The 17237-nt window shown below is 43.6% G+C and overlaps 1 protein-coding gene across 14 annotated transcripts in view; it reads left to right on the top strand.

The window, feature by feature from the left end:
* The window catches only part of LOC1275657 (trafficking kinesin-binding protein milt), a 90483-nt gene that overhangs the window by 58702 nt on the left and 14544 nt on the right, over positions 1-17237 (top strand). The window contains exon 1 of one of the 14 annotated variants that reach the window (XM_061661457.1): positions 241-877. The exons of 11 other annotated variants lie outside the window; for them this stretch is intronic. In XM_061661457.1, coding sequence (XP_061517441.1) covers positions 787-877 — 91 coding nt within the window. In that variant the 5' untranslated portion in view covers positions 241-786. Of the gene's footprint in view, positions 1-240; positions 878-2375; positions 3325-11942; positions 12218-17237 lie in introns of those variants that run through there. 2 more of the 14 variants (XM_061661449.1, XM_061661460.1) reach the window with 2 other exon arrangements.

A 17237-nucleotide genomic window follows, 5' to 3' on the forward strand; every position in this document is an offset into this window, starting at 1 on the left:
TGCACAGTATTTCTATTTGTTTTGATTTCCAGCGGGAAATGCTCTCCCCCCAAAAACCCAGTCGCGCGCTCTCTCGCTGGTAACGGGAGATGGGCAATGTTTTCATCACAACCAACACCAACCGCCGCGCACCAACGCCGGGGCCTGTGTTTTTCTTTGGCTTCGCCGGGACCAAAGTGAGTTGGTGGTGTGGCTTGTAGCGTGGTTGGTTTCGAAGCCCAAGATGCGAAGGTGCCGCTTGCTCTGTGGAGCGAAAAAGCCCAGACCTTTGGCCACATTAACGGCGCCACCGGCTTCTCAGTTCGCTTGCATCAGTCTAGCGCGGCGCAACCAAACCGCGGGTGTTGGTGAAAAAAGCGAATGTTTTTTTTAAAGTTTGCATCGTTTCGACGCGAGAACACGGTTTTAAAGAGCTCTCTTTCGTGAAGCGTTGCAAAGTGTTTTGCCACTTCAAATGGTTTTTTTTGTGAATTATGTTTAAAGAAAATGAATATTTAGTGACCATCTGTGAATGGTGAATGGTGACAAAATATTGGTGACCGAATTGATAGTATTTTTCGGAAGATTGCTCATTGCAAGCAGTTTGCGTATTTGTGACTGGAAGTCAATAAAGAAGAGAGTGCACATCATCATTGTGACTTGATGTTTGAATGCATTTTGTGTCGTGAGTTTCTGTGTTTCCCCAATATTTAGTGGAAGTGTCATGTTTAGCTAAACTAATAATACGCCAGTGTGTGTGCTTGTGTATTTTCACTGTCTTGGGAACCTTATCGGGCTAATGCAACAATGAGTTTGAGCAAAATGGAGGAGGTGGGCCTTGCCCTGGGGCACGCCAAAGTGTTCCAAACCATCAGCAATATGGATTACTTCATAACCAGTTGAGTACTTACGGCGATGGATGAGTATATCTTCACCTTTGCATTAATTAATCGCGACTTTAATGAGTCTTAGCAGAAGGTATCACAAGAAGATTCGTGCAGTTTTGTGGATTAAACGAAATGGTTAAACTGCGAATTATGGTAGCATATCATCAGTACGATGGCAAGCAATAGGATCTAATCTAAAGATAATTGAACTTCTCTCATTGCACAATGCAGACGAATTTCGTTTTATAATCGCTAATTAATTATGCATCTGCAGGTGCCAATTGTATTGATGGCACTACTGTAATGCAAAATTGGATCATTATTTTATAGCTCCCAATTCTTGAAATTAGTCTTAGTCGTCCACCCTAGCGATTTATTTACTTATCGCTACCTCTTTCGCTGCTGCTACTGCTGCTGATGAAGATGATGATGATGTTAAAACGACCGCAATGAAGACGTTTATCGTGTTTCATTGTTGCTTTTATTTTATCTCCTTTATTGCGTTAACTTCGCTCGTATAATTTCTTTATTTTCTCCCAACTTGACCATAATTGTTTGATTACGATTTTGATTTACCTTTTACCGCGTCGCGCGCAACCCTTCTGTTTTTGTGTACGGCGGCACGGTGCTTATTTGCATAATGTTTCCCAGCCCGAAAACAGGAAGGTTTCGAAGAGTGAAAAAAGAGCAAACCTTCAGCAAAGCTGGTTTCTGGTTTAATTGTTCTGTTGAATTGGCGTGTGATGCTGTTACTCTCGGGACATGGAAACTCAATCGAGAAAATGTAAGCACTGGAGATCATCATACGCATGCCTCTACTACGCACGTGCGTATGCGCCACACAAAACCAAAGCAATTTCCATCGCGCGCTTTTCATCATCGAAGAATATTTGTATGTGTGTGTGTGTGAAAATTAAATACGTTGTTTTCCCCTTTGTTGTACCATGCATGCTCTGCCGGTCGTATCCCAGGCGGTCTGCTGCAATGCGTTGCTCCAAAGAAGGTAATAAGTAATACCCGATCTGCGTCCCACAACAATGCGATGCCGATGATTTGATATGTGAAAGAGGTAAACTGATATTGAGTAATTACCGATAACACGCCACCACCTCCTGGGTGAAATAATTGTAAGCGGATTCCGCCTCAGCACACCACCGGCCGTACCCGAGAGGGGTTCAATTCGATGGCGCGCTTGTGTATGTGCAAATGTCTGATAAAATCGACAACGCTGAATAACGTTGAAATGATTATGGCAAAGCATGTAATCGGATTTTGAAGCAACAACAGCATTTGATTTCAAATCGAACTCAATATCCGTTCTTTCCTCTTCGAAAGATAGCATCAACAGCGTGTGGCTTGTCCGGAGGATGCATCTCAGGTAAACGATTTCAAACAGTGCCTTTAAATGGGAAGAAAGTGTTGTTCGTCGGCGTCCAAGGATGGGATGAGTGAGGCTGTTTTGGGGTAATTTGACGCATACACATGGTAAGCGCCACCATGTGCCATAATGAAGTGGAGAAAAAAAGATGTAATCATCGCGTGTGAATTGCTAGCAATGAAACAACATACTGAACCTCCTCAGGAAAGAAAGTGATAATAGGTAGGGGTGAAAATGTGTTCATCATTGAAACCGTCTCAACCTGCGTAAAGAGCAAAGCATATACAGCTCAATCAAACTCCAACATGGACAGTTACGACGTGTCACCAAAAAGTGGTGTCAGTGGGCTGGAAGAGGAAGTCGACAAGTCTTCTTCCACTCCGTCGGATTTTGAAGTGTTTGACTACGAGGACATACGCGAGGAGGCTGCCGGCAGTAGAAATGGCCAGCTTCCGAAAGCTGACGCTAGCCGCGCCTATCACCGACGACTCGGCACGTTGAGCAGCGACGATGAGGATGAAGCGTGCGGGACACCTTTAAACCTTGAACTGGCACAGCTTCTGACGCAGGGCATCGTCACGAAAGCGAAGGCCAACTTTGGCATTTCGAAAAACATCGAAACACTCGAACGAAGTACACACGAGCTCGAGTTGGAACAATCGTTCTACGAGCAGCAGCAGCAGGACCATGATGTGCCAACCGAATCCAACTCCAAAGGACATCGGTCAATTTCGCGAACTGCAAGTACGGGTTCCTACTCCGCTTCCTACAAGCGTGATCCCGATCTGTACCTGCGTCGTTCGGATGACGTGGAGCGGGCCTATTACGACGACGCACAGCAGCAGCAGGATGCAGAGGAAGAGATTGATTTTGTGCAACTTAAAAATGAACAACTGCAGCAGCGACAGCAGGCGGCAGACAGCGAGCAAGTGGGACATTTTTTCGAGGAAGATGAAATGGTGTTTGAAACACACACGCCCGGTTCGGTCGGTGGGAGCGGATTCTTTCGCTACGCCGAACCGACCACCTCCTACCATTCGGCCTGCGGTGGCTACGACAGCGAGCGGATGATGTACGAAGGTATTGTTCTTCTGGTGCGGCTGTGTTGTCGCCATGCAGTAGTGTCTTCGTTGGCCGTTGTTTGCGCAAATTTCATCAGGCTTCTTTCTCGGTCTTAAAGCTTTGTTTTTGGGTTTGATTTTCAGTTGCGAATTATTATTAGAAGCGTGTGTGCGTGTGTATACCAATCACAAACATTTTGCATCGCTTAGTTCCGTATGGCTGAATTACATTATAAAAATAGCTTTATATTTTTATTTGCTCTGTTTTTTGGTTCCTTTAATCTGCTTCTAGTACATGAAAACTAGACTTCAAATGCTTTTTGTACGGTGCACCTAGAAATGTTTGTTAGTTTCATGCACTTATCACCTGCCGTCGGATCTTCCGTTCAGATCCAATCCAGCAATGCATAAAACCAACGAGCCCCGAGCAAGGTGTGACGACCTACTGTACATTTAATAAGAGAGAAAATCGATTCGAGCGTAGGACAAACGTCCTCATCTTGATATTTTCACCCCGGTTCAGTTCCAGGTACTGTGTTTTCCCCCCTGGTACGAAGGGCATCGAATCGATCATTTCCAGCCGTCACCCGATTGTCATGATCACTCCATCACCCCCACCACACATACAATCCACCCCACAAGGGTAAGGGCAATCGATCGATCAAGGATGATTCATGAAAAATTAGCTCGGGTGGTGGGGCCGGTGTGATGCCGTTGTGTAGCCGTCGCTGTTCCATATAGTTGATGGGAAGCCGGACGGATTAACCCAAAAGAGGATAGATAAATTGCAGCCTGAACTTTGCAGTTATGACTGGGTTGTTGGGCTAACTTCAAACCACCCATTCTCGATGCTGTCCCATGGGAAACTCGTCCCAATCTAGGCTATAGAGGGTGGGAGAGTACGTGTATCAGATCGATTCGACGGATCATCGGGGGAGGAAACGGTTGCTTAATAGGGAGGAAAACTTCATTGATCGGAGGGGAAAAGGGAAATGCTCAAACGCCCCCCCCCCTTTGGTATGTTTGATTGGAAGTGAACAACCTGTGCGCCACCAGAAAACATCTTCCGAGGGAACGGTGAATTGTGGCTGTTTTTTTGATAGATTGCGTACATTATCGTCAACATGTATCTTTCTTGAAACATTCAAGTACAAGAATGAAAGAGGAGAGTGGGCTTTAAGCTGGCTCAGGAAAACCAGCATGTGTGTGTGTATTAAAATTCCCTTCCTGACCGGTTTTTTGTTTTGTCCGAATCGACATGTTACTACTCGGGAGGATGGCCGGTGGAAAGTAGTTTGTGGATAAATTTATAGGACAACTATAGACATGTCTTCGTGGACAGAGAAGATGTATTGGATGGGTTAGCGATTGGTTGAGATTGGCTAAGAAAGGTTTGCCAGTGTGTAGAATGGATTGAACAACCTGTTTTCACCAGAGGAAAGTCTTTACTATTTCCTGAATTTGAAATAGTGTCACGCGAATTTTTACAAGTATCTTATAAGTTGCATTTATTTGCATTTTATTTTAACGTGCTAAATGCTCTCATGCCTTTATCTGTTTCAAGTTGCTTATTTTAAATGCCTTAAACCTATGCGTAAACAGATTTGATACATTAGACTTCAACAAGCGATAAAGCGATGAACCTGCTTTTGAACTTTTTTTTTTTTGCAATTTGCACCGTATCACTATGTATCACGATTTCCACCCCTCCGATTACACAGGTCATCTTTGCGCGGAACTCTTCACTCTGCATCCGAGTGCATTATAAGCGATAGGGGGAAAACGATGGACGACACATGCAGGTAGCAGCAGCAACAACCCAGAAACCTTCATTTGCAAAAAACCAGGTCAAAAGTTGCTCCGGGGGCAGGTGGGCAAAGATTATTAAGAACCGACCGAACCTACTTTGCAACACACACACACACCCTCCTCTCATGAGGGTGAATGCATCACGCTAAACCGCATTTTCCCGTTAAACATGGGGCGTGTCGATTTTCCTTCGAGTGGCGATAGGGATGCAAGTTAAATTAGTTTATTCGATTAGCTTTAAAAAAATACAGCAAAAGAGCATATTATAGGGTTTAATAATATTGTTGCAAATTGTATTCCTTGCCTTGCCACTATTGCTATGGAAGCGTTGTATGTGTGATTGTACTCTTTGTATTTCATTGTAAGACGAAATTTGCATACAAACGCACGAAAGTGTGCGCATCCCGTGTTGTTTCCGTTGGGTAGTAATTTAAAATTACATCGGAAAATGAATTATCATTCATTCAAGAAGAATTGGCAGCCATTAACAAACACTCGCCGCACCTCGGTCGGTGAAGAAGGTGCAGAACAAATTGCTACCTTTTTGGCCAATCGTCCAACCGTGAGTGAAAATGAAAGAAAAACGCACGCGCCTCGCTGCCCCTGTGTTCGTAAACAAAACACACCACAACATCGTAATGATATGTTTAGAATGAATGAAAGGTGTATTGATTGTAGCGTGTAGCAGTGGGAGGAAATAATTGTGCAGAAAATATGTTTTCCTTCGGCGCCCTTTTTGGTCCCCCGGTTGCGAAGATGGCAGGAAAGGGGGAGCTACTGAGAGCAGTGCTTTCTTTCCTTCTGTAAGTTTGTTTTTCCACCAATCCCTCCAATACCTACCTAAGAAATGGTAACCGGATTTGAAATCAAAAGCCTCTCGCGATCGATTGCACGCGCGTGTGCGTTGGCGTTAAGTTATGCGCGCAAGTTGCGCGGGAGGAAATTAAATTAATGGCAGCGTGCTGCCGGTTGCAATGGTGACATTTTCTTTACCTTTTCCGCACCCCCATACAGAGCAGGTAAAGAGGGAGAAAATAATCATATTCGATAACGATTCAATTAACGTGCTCCTGTGGGAAGAGAAAAGAAGCCGGTTCCCCGTCATGCTGCTTCTCGTCTTCTTGCGGAATCTCTTGCACGCGCATAATAAATTGTGGCTGCGTTTTTAACATCAGCCGCATGTAGTGACATTTGAAAGGTGGAACAAGCCCTCCCACCTTCCCTCCCATTGTCAAGCAGGGGAATAATCGTGATTAGCCATTTCGGCTGATTTAATGTTTCACGCAGTGTAAGCAATTACGGGTTAGGCCCGGTGAAATGCAAAAAAGCACACTACAGTTAGAGGTTGACAACATTGTTGGCGTGCCTTCGCCATAACGAAAATCGCGTGTAGCGATTTGTTGGAAAACTATTAAGTCGTTTCCTGGCCAGAAGTCGCTCTCGTCGCGTTGTTGTGATCGATAAGATCACTTTCCTTTAACAAGCTGTTGCTGCTGCTGCTGCTGCTGCTGCTGTCCTGTCTTTGGAGGACGCATGCAAACGAGTGTAAAAACAACAAGATCACACGGAAGTGCGTAGGCGTCAATGCTTGGTAGCGTCGTTTGGCGATGAACTTTTCTCATAAATTTCTTTACACCCCGTCAGTTCCCCTCGATATTTGATCTTGTTTTTTTGTGTGTTGTGTTTCATGGGAAGCTAGTTTAGCCCTTTAAAGAGTGAACAATGTTTTTTTGTTGTTGTTGCTCTTAAATAATTCCTCCAAGCGAGATGCCTACGAGATCTGCATAGTCGAGCCTGTGCAGCAGAAGATGGCTGAGAAGAGAGTGGAAAAAACAATCGAAATCCCCCTTTCCTCGTATGTGTAATGGATGAAGCTTAGCACAATGGTCAGTTTGATTTGCATTCAGTTGTTTTACTTCGCTGCCTTTACATCCAAGGCCTCCCGTTTCTTTTCCTCTCGATCGTTTGAAAGTGCCTGCTCGTTTGCTCGCTAGTTTGAGATCACCTCCCACAAACCCAGGCGTACGCGTGTAGAGTGTGTGTTTTTTTCCAAAGCGTGAAATAAATTGCTGAACAATGTTGTTGTACAATACATTACGCCAAAGGGAAGGTGACGGCACACCAAAACACCACTATATTGGCAGCGTGTGAACGGAATGGGAAAAGCTACAAACCGCCAGCCAGCATAGACAGAAGAAAGGAAAAAAAACGGAGCAGCAAGAGCAAAATATAATAACGGACACCTTCCCGTGATCGCGAAATTTACACTGCGCACACCTTTTTCCCGATTTGCATCTGATTCTTGCGATGTGTGAGGGAAAGGGAGCAGTAAAATGCGTTCGGGCGCGTTGTTGTAATGTCGCTATGCTGTTGCTTTAGAGCGAGAAAAACGGCACAGCTACAACATGCAAAACAAGCTGTGTTGGTGCCCCAATGTGTTTTAGCCTGGGAAAAGTGATTCAATTTCCTTTCGAACCCACATTAAACAATGTGTGTGTGGTGCTGCTGCAGGCGGTGGTGGTGTGTCTCAATCGGAATCGATTGGAGAAATGGCTTAATTTTTACCTCACAATGTGTATGCGTTGCATAAAAAATGGGGAAATTGCGTACGGGTTTTGCAAAGCGATCGTAGTTTATCACTTAATTAAAATAGATAGTGTGTTTTGAAATGTGTTAAATAGTTTTAGACGAACAGTTGGGAAATATTTGACATTTTACAGCTCTCTGCAAAACTTGTTTCAATTTCATTCACTTCCTACATAAAAGCAACCACTTTTCACTATCACTTTCTGTGCATTAATCGTTATCACAGGTTTTCCAATTTCCTTCCCGGAATTTTCATCCATTTCCGCCATTTACTGTGTGTTTAGCCTGCTATACCGGTGCAACGTTCTGAAAACTTTGGCCCAACCTCCAAAAGCAAGTACTTTCCCATTCGATTCACAGCACCACAGCGTGTCGTTGGAAACTAAGTGGAAAATAGAAGGGCGCCGGCCGGGCACACCTTTGGGAAACGCCCCAGAAAAATTAGGAAAAGTACAAGCGTTGCCCCTTATCGTGTGCCCCTTTGTGTATGTGTTTTTTGTCCCCGCAATGCTATATCCTCCCATTTTGGTCATCGCCGCCATCATATCTCCGCCGTGACAATAACGAACGCGGGGTTACGGTGGGTCGTCGCGCCAGCGATTAGTTCACTTTCGCTGAGCGCGCAGCGGCGCCATGCGCTTCGTTCACAAGACAAGGTGTAGTAAAATATGTTTATCACTATGCTTTGGCCCGTTAATCTTTTAGCTCAGGGAAGCATTTAAAGGGAGGACGGAACACCGGATCGACAAAAGAAGGAAGAGGAAGACACGAACGATCGCACGATCACGAGCTTGGTTTGGTGTTGTCGTCGAGATTGGGACACACTGAGCGCGCGAGCGCTCTTGGTGACGATAAAGTGACGATCCAGCTCCGTCCGTCCCCTCTAGTGGCATTGCAGTATTGCAGCAAAGGGGGTGCAAAACCACAACCTTCAACATTGGATGATGGCGTTGCGAAAATATAAACTCCTTTGGACGTGACTCTATGATTCAGCTTGTTGCACGTTTTGCGGAATTTCATGCTGCTGTTGCTGCTGCTCTTCTGATGGTTTCTTGCAAATCGCATTCTCATTGCGTAAAAAATCCATCCCTTCTCCTTGTTCGGTGCACCACATTCTCACGGGAAGATGTGTGTGTGTTTTTTTTTTTGCCAACGGAAGTCCGTACACCGAAACTAAATCGAATCGGGCGTCCATAGTGTTTGCTCAGCTCACCGTGATCGTCCAATCAGCTGAAAACGGGCGACGATAGGAAGGCCCGGCGCTTTTCCTTTCTTTCTGTTTAATTTTCACATACGTTATTATTTTCGTTTCACTTTTCACTTGTCCCCTGTCCCCTGTCGCAAGAGGGCGTTAAAGCCTAGCATTTCACAGCTCGTTTTCGCATTACACTGCCTTGCGGTTTTAGTTTTAGGTTTTCATTTGCTCCAATTTTCTTCCTTTTTCCCCCACGCACACACAACTCTGTCTTGTCGCTTCGGGCCCCAGCGGGGCACACGATGTTTCGATTCGTGTGAACAGGAAATTGAACACTTATTTTTAATGATTCCAAGCGGACCTGGCACGTCAGTGTGGTCAGGTATGGCCAGGGCCAAATGTATCGGAGAAAGGGAAAACATAAGAGTTGGAAATTAAGGTGAACACTTTTGTTTTTTAGGCTCATGTTTGATTTACAAGCAACAGAATTAGGTTCAGAATCTTCGTTCCACAAGTAGAATAAATCTACTAGCTCATTTTTTAGGTAATTCTGGAATATATTCCCGTTACACATTTTTCACATCAAAATATAGATCTGGCTGTGAACCATCGCAACAACAAAAAAAACAAACCTTTAAATCCGTTCCGCTTGGATAAAACCATAAACAAAGATTCTCATCTCCATCTTCTCCGACATGATGCTCACAACGGTGAACACTAGCATGGGTTAACTCCCATGACGAATTTGCTACACCTGATGGACAGTGTAACAACATTTGGGGCATAGTTTATTTGCACAATTCTTCAACCTTTCATTCTCCTTTCAAGTCACGGGGTTCATTCAGCACAAATTACGATGAGAATCTTGTGTGCGAATTGTGCTTTCATCTTGCATCCCAAACAGAGCCTAAAATAACCTGAAATGTTCTTATATGTGCTTGCAAAAGGTGGTCGTGAGGAATAAAAAGGAAAAACGTATCGTCTCATTTAGCAAAGAAAACACAAGCCACCATCGTGCCATCGTTCTGAAAATCTTGACTTTTCATTTCGGTTCATGAATTTCCTGATCCCTCAACCTCCCAGGGGTGTCTTGGTTGTCTGGGACAGAGTCTAAAGGGCTGATTTTATGTTGGTGCGTTTGTTCAAGCTTGCTCACTTCTTTCTGACTTTGTTTTATGATTGCAGCTGTGCGTTTAATTTACAACGTTTTCTTCCCTTTCAAAGAAGCTATAAAACAAACAATCTCACGAACAGCATTTTGATTGTGTGATAATGATGCCATAAACCAATCTCGTCGTTCTGTGCCCATTGAAGTCATTGACACTTTTACTTACCGCGTGATAATCTCTCTGAAACATGTGCTTCCTCTGCAATTTTAAAATTTTCTTATTGGGACTTGGGTGTTTTTCTGATTGGGACTTTTTTGAGAGTTTTTTTAGCCACTGTTTATGTTTAAAGATGTTGCACGGGGCTTTACGGATGTCTTGCATTGTGCTGTGCATAACCAATCCCATTTGCTAGTCGCTCGTGCCGTGCGCGTCGCCGTTATGCATCACTAAATCTGTATTCATGTTACGAATTGGAAATCAATTTTACGTAATCGTTCATCCCGGAACGGCACGAAAAAAAGGCAACAATTAATACGATTTTTGTCCATCCGCTCGATTAATCGTCGTCTCAAGCACACTTCAATACATCTCCCCCCGCTTCTACTACGCATTACGTTACGGTTCTCCATCCTCACATGGTGGTGTGTCACAAAAGTGCAATGCGTGCTGTGAGGGGCGGCCTAGTACGCAAACAAAGTCTAGTGCAGCCGGCGTTTCCGATTCACTAATTTCAAAGCTGGATTTGTGAGCTGGTTTGTCGCACTCTTTCCTCGGCTATTCCTAAAAGAAAGTAACCTTCTTCAGATTATTCTCATTCCAAAGTGCCCACGTACACGCCTCTACAATTCGTAAAGCTGGATTCAATTTTCCTTTTTAGTTTGTCCCTCTCGCCTGTTAGGGTCGATCAGTCAGTCCCGCTGTGTTGCGGACATTTTTAATGCCTTCTCGCGCGTTTAATACCGCGTTGGAGTGAAAATAATTTTAAGCTCTGTATGTGGGCAAGTAAAAGGAAAACAATTATAGCTGCTTGTCTGTCTTCTTGTGCTGTGCTTATGTAGTAAGTCTCTCAACGGCAAGTCCTAGGTAAAAAAGACAAATAGCAGTAGAAAACCTTTAAAATAAACAAACGCATCGAATCCATAGAAACGACTGTGACAATCTTCCGTCTCCTGCATGCGAGCAAACTGACAATAGGGAAAGAAAATAGGAAAATCGTATAAGAGGATGGCAATGGCTTATTGAAAAGTCACACTAATCCTCTGAAGCGTGTCATGTTTTACCATCTTCGAGTGTATGCTTGTTTAAAAGGTTTTAAATGGCACGAGTTTTTCCTCAAAAAAGAATATGCTTTAAAAAAAATAAGACAAATAATCACTCAACACATTTTAATACCAAGAACTCAAGTGTCAAGGTTTCAACATCATTCGCCAACCAATAGGAGAACTACTTAACAACCACTTGCCTACCACTACACTGAGCGCGAGAACTTGTGCTAGTGCTTTCTCTTGGCACGCCATAATGACCTCCGCAAGCAATCGATAGTAACACGCACCGTCGCCGAGGAGTCAGCTGAGAGCAGTATGTACGTAGAATGAGCAGCACGATAGAAGTGTATGTGTGTTATATCCGTCCAGGATATTTGCGAAGGAGGAAGCAACACTACCAAGCTTGCCAAGAGTCAGTCAACGTTTGACGTTTCGTGCGCGTAGACGGATGTTGCGTTGTGCGTGAACGAAAAAGGAGCGTTGTGTAAAGCATTTTGTGTGCATTAATTGTGCAGAGATCGTAAATTAAGATATAACAGTGTCTTCAAAATGGGCTACAATAAGAATTGTGTAAAAACTATCATTTGAAAAGGTGTATATTTTGTGAAAGTTTTGTGTCGTGAGCTCATCACGAGCACTTCAGATTTTCAAAAAATCTGTTTTATCAGAAAAAAGCATCTTCCTCCAATTTGTCCAATAAGAGATAGTTTATAAAACACAAACAGATTCAAGGACGACACAAGCTTTGTGTTCATTAGCTTTAAAGAGGACAGAAATCCGTAACAAACATACCTCATTCAAACCCACTGCGTACGTGCATTCGGTAGCGTTCCATCCACATTTCATCAGCGGGAGGAAAATATCGATCCTTTGTCGCAGAGCACGACGCGGAAGTTTTAGATTGGCTGCGTATCGCAAAAGGGTGGAAAAGCGCAGAAAAAAAACCAGGTGCATTTTCATGTTGTGAAATTTGATCGCTATGTACATTCACGCCCTTCGCCCTGTTCCGTGTGCACACCATCAGCCTTCTTGACTGAAGCTTTCATTCGTCTTGTAGCAAGATCATTTTGCATTTTACGCATCCTGCTGCTGCTGCTGAATTTATTGTTTGGTTTTGTAATGCAAAAATGTATTTATTTTTGTTCGCACAAACATCATCGCCATCATCATCATCATGAGTGTGCCCTGCTCCTTGTTAGGCGTCATGGCTTGTCATTGGTGTGGCTCATCTATTGCGCATGTGCGCCAATGTCACGTAGTATTTGTGCGTTGCTGCTGCTCCGTGTTGCTGTGCTTGCTTTTGCATTAGATTTGCTTTCATTCATCGTTCATCTTCTTCTCCCCTACTTGACTGTTGTAGTGCTAGCTGCGGAAGGATTTCGCAATTTGTTGGTTTGTTGTGAAGTTTGTGAATGTATTGTGTAGATGCAGATAGGGATAATAGTTCCTGCTTTTGACATTCACAAATATTAGCTTTATTATTCAAAGCCACAACAACAATCTACGTTTCTATCTCAATAACAGTTATTATATTTGTTACTGCATTAAAGTGTTATTGTATAAATCTAAATATTGGTTTTAACAATTAAAGTTACTTTTTGTATAATTTGTCTTCTATTGGGTTACGATAATTACTCCTTAAAATCATCTTAATTTAATAAAATTAGTTCTCAAAACTTTTAATATCGATTACATCACCAAAACAATGTCCAGGACTTTGAACGAGAGAAAAAGTACAATTTCGAACGGATAGGTACTGCGTTCTGCGCAGCATCCAGTGCTCTCCATGAATTTTTGACAATTCTCTCTTCTCACAGCTTCTCTCCTTAAAGGTAGAATCCCTTTGGTTGAGTTAGTTAGATACTTCAGAAGAATTTCAGTGCTTATCGGGGTATCCATCGCCTAGCGTGTTTTGTTGTGTGCTTTCGTACTATTGCAAGCTTACCAGCAATAAATTATTATAAAACGGAAAACAAACCATAAAACAGATTGTGTGCGTGTGAAGACGACATAATCATTCCCCTAGCCAGCGCGCATGGTGGTGGTGTGTGTTTCTTAAATGAATGGTGATGCAAAAAGGCGAAGATTGCAGTTGCTTCCCTCGCGCCGAGGCGTGAAGAAAATATGCGGCGAAAATTCCCTCCGCCCGCCTGATGATGGCAGTGGCTGGTGAATAGTGAAGATTATTAAACGGTTAACACCACTTCTCTGCTGCTGTGTGGTGTTTTTTTTTTCGTTCAAATACACAACCGGCCGCACCGGGTGAATAGTTTGAGCTGCTGTTTGTCTGTGTGTTTTTTTTTCGACGATGTAATTTCCGTTTTTCCTCCATCGATAGTGAGAGCGGGCAGCGATTATTTGGCTAATTGATCGTTTCTGTAAGCTTAGTTTTACCGCATTTCCGCTGGCAGCTCTGTCTGTGACGGCACAGCACACAGGGAAGGGCAAATTCAATTGGACCAGTGCGCTGCATATGATGGTGGCTGTGTAGACGCGCTGACGACAACTACGTCACAACGCAGGGGCGAATGTCTCCCGTGTACCCTTTTTTTATTATGCGTACGTGCTTTGCAAAACGTGTCTGGCGAGGAAAAGTGTTTAGGCAAAACACACTCACACACACACACAGGTACACACTTCGGTAACGAAAGTGAAAAATCATTTTCTGGTGCGTGTGTGTGATCTATGGATGTTGTATTTTGCTACGGATGAAAAGTGAAGTGAAAACTATCAATTTTCCTCTGTCTCGCGACCACACGAAACCATTTTTTTTTTTTGGAAGGGGTGGCAAACATAGACGTCGTTCATGTATGCCCGAAACGAGGGGCAAATTGAAAATAAGGCAGTACCGCATTTTCCAGCTTCCAACAACCATTCGCGTGCGCATGAGCTTCTCTCTGTCTCGAGTTGTATGTGGTAGTAGTGTTTGTGTGTGGGATGCAAACATGTTTTGCACGAATAATCTAAACATCTTCTTATTTTGTGTTGTAAAAATGTATTTGAAATGTATACAAATTTGTAAATTGTATACAAAGCTCAAACCAAAGTCACGTGTATGTAATGCATTGTGTCATAGAAGCGTTTCGCAGCAAAGCATCCATGCATAAGATAAAATTGCCGTCAGAGCGACAAAACATCCTACTGCTGCATACCCGTTTACCACCGGCCCTTGAATTGCAGCATCAAAGCTTGAGCACGTTGAAATGCTTCGGAAGACTTCAATTTGGCCCGAAATAATTGGCCACTAATATGCGGGGTGCACGACCAGCCAGGAGACCATTTTCCAGCGAGCTACTCATCCATTTACTCGAGTAACTTCAAAAGATGATGAGGTTAAAGAGGTCTCCTTCTGTTGCCGAAGAGGACCAATCTTGAGGTAACCGGGTGACGGCACCAAACAACCATTCGGTCCAGTGTGGTCATTTGCCGTCTTACCGCACACTAAGAGGTCTCTCTCTCTTCGAGTTTCCACGCATACTTAAAGGAACATTTTTTCCGACGCATGAAGCAAAAATGCACTGTGCGATGCGTTTTCTGTACCAAACGCACGAAACGTCATCATCATCATCATCTGTGCACATGAGTTTCTGGGACGAAGATTCGTTGACCCGTGGAATCGTTCCAGCGAGCGCGGGACAGCGGGACTGATGAAATGCATAACGGAAATTTCTCACATCGCACCGGTACTGAGGCGCTTGCATTCGTCTGTAAATTACATGCTGCGTACGCGAGATGCACACAAAAATGCACCAAAGCATCTTTTCCACCTTAGAGAGAGTGGAGTTTTTTGTGGATTAGTACTCTTCATCTTTGTCGCGGGGTTACTGCTGCAGCATAACTGTGTATGCATCATGTATTTAGTAAAATTTAATCTATTTTTCCTGTAGGACTTAGAGGAACTATAATGTTTCCAAGCGTGCTACTTCATTTGCTCCATTATGCAGTATGTATCCGCCTGAAGAAAAATCTGCAAACATAAACGACAAACAGTGGCAACTTCGTAGGTGGAGGACTGAAAAAATCCACCTCCTCTCTTGTTTAACAACAACTCAATGTATGCACCATGCCACACCAAAGATCTTATTGTTACGGTGACTTCTGCTCCCACCGTAGAGAACACATGTTTGGTTGCTTGTTGGCGTACCTGCCCCGATTATGCGGTAAATATGACTTGACAAAGGTCACCAGAGTGCACAAGAAAACGGTCTCTACTCCGCGGTGAATGGATGGTACAAATGCAGTTGTGAATGTAGGTTGCATTTGTTTTGCATCCATTCATCGTAAAGGGTGTGCAACATGGTGTATTACAGTTAGTAGGCATTCGTCTCTCCTTCTTCTCTTTCTCCGGGCAATATGACAACAACCTGCAGCTTCTCCACCGCCTTTACTACAGGTGTCAATCGAATACGGGGGACGAAAGACCTGCAGGAATAACAAAGACTGCGTTTGTTCTCGTTACAATGTAAAGTTGCCCTTATGCAGGGAGCGCCTCCTACTCATCTTACTCATTATGCAGAGAGCGGTAGAGGGAGCGTAGTGTGATTTATTCCGCCAATTTTCTCATCCATCTGCTCTCGGAGTTTGCATTAATTGGCCTGCAAGAGAACAAAAAAAAGACAACATTTCATATCAGCACTTATCGCTCCTGCCCATGACCGTGAGCTTGAGAGGAAGTTTTCCTTCGCTTCACTCATTAGAAGCAACATACTCAATTAGGTTATTAGCTTGAGTAGCAGGCAAAAAATGCCGCAAATCATAATCCCGTGTGTCATTGCGTGGAAAACTGTGCATTAAGTAATGGTTTCATTATGTTTTGGGTCTCCATTTATCTACGCTCTGTAGAGGCATCCCTTCGCATCATTCCATCCGGTTTTGAAGCATTAGTCATCCACTTCGTGCCTATCCGCTAAGAACTAAATCTCGAGTTGGCGTTCCAGTTCGAAACGGAACTTTAAATTGCGTTCACTTTATCATTCAGCTCTGCACACGTGCGGCGGGTCATCAGCGTGTGTGCGATGCATTACTACGATGCACCCCGATGTACGGCGTAGACGCACTGCACTTTGTTTTGTTGCATTCTTCTTTTAAGTGCTTCAGCCGTCTCGAGGTAGAGCAACATTTCTCTGTGTTCCGGTCGTTGGGTTGAGATTTACCCTTTTGCTTTTTAGGTTAATGCATAATTTCTCTTCCGGGTGGGTTGCTTCTGCTATCAACTCACCCTTGAAAAACTGGTTAAAAAGGCATAATAATTTTACTCCTTTTTTCGCCTTTGTTGTTGTGTCTAACTCTGCAATTCTAGATGATTTGCAATGTTGTTTTTTTTTTTGCGAATGCAATCAGCCTTTGTTAGGTAACGTTTTGTGTTTTATTCCGCTACGGCAACAAACTGTCTGCGGAACGGATTGGTAACAGTTTTAAAAATAATGTTCCGCTACTTGCACGGACGCAGCAGCATCGGTAGCAGCAAAGATGTTCTTGTTTCGTCCCCGTTTCCGAGTGCAAATCCGTTGGTCCGTTATGCAAATTGCGAAGAAAAATCGATTGTTTCTGAACCGAATGGGACGCAACGATGGACGCAGAGATGGGTGTGTGCTCTTGTGAGGCATGCAAAATTAAACATGTACAGCACGCGATATTGATCGCAGTGAAAAGTGGGTTAATTATAATTTGATTATTTTTTTCTCCATTCTGTTCCCTGTTGTTTGTTTTGAACGTTTGCAAGAGCCAATCAACCTCCTGGGAACTGTAAAAACAATATCATTATTGATGCTTCTGTCTGATTAATTTAATCCATTCCCCCCGATGCTCTTGCTTAAATAATCAGTTATCGTACATTTGTTGGAGCTGGTTGATGGTGTGATCAACAAACGGAGGAGTGAACAGCAGTGCCGGACTGAGATCAAGTCTCTAATTCCCTGCTTAATGGACACAAGGGTTCATTATACACATTGGGTCATTCTAATACTCA

The sequence above is a fragment of the Anopheles gambiae genome, chromosome 3, assembly GCF_943734735.2.
Source record: "Anopheles gambiae chromosome 3, idAnoGambNW_F1_1, whole genome shotgun sequence".
NCBI classification, from domain to species: Eukaryota; Metazoa; Arthropoda; class Insecta; order Diptera; family Culicidae; genus Anopheles; species Anopheles gambiae.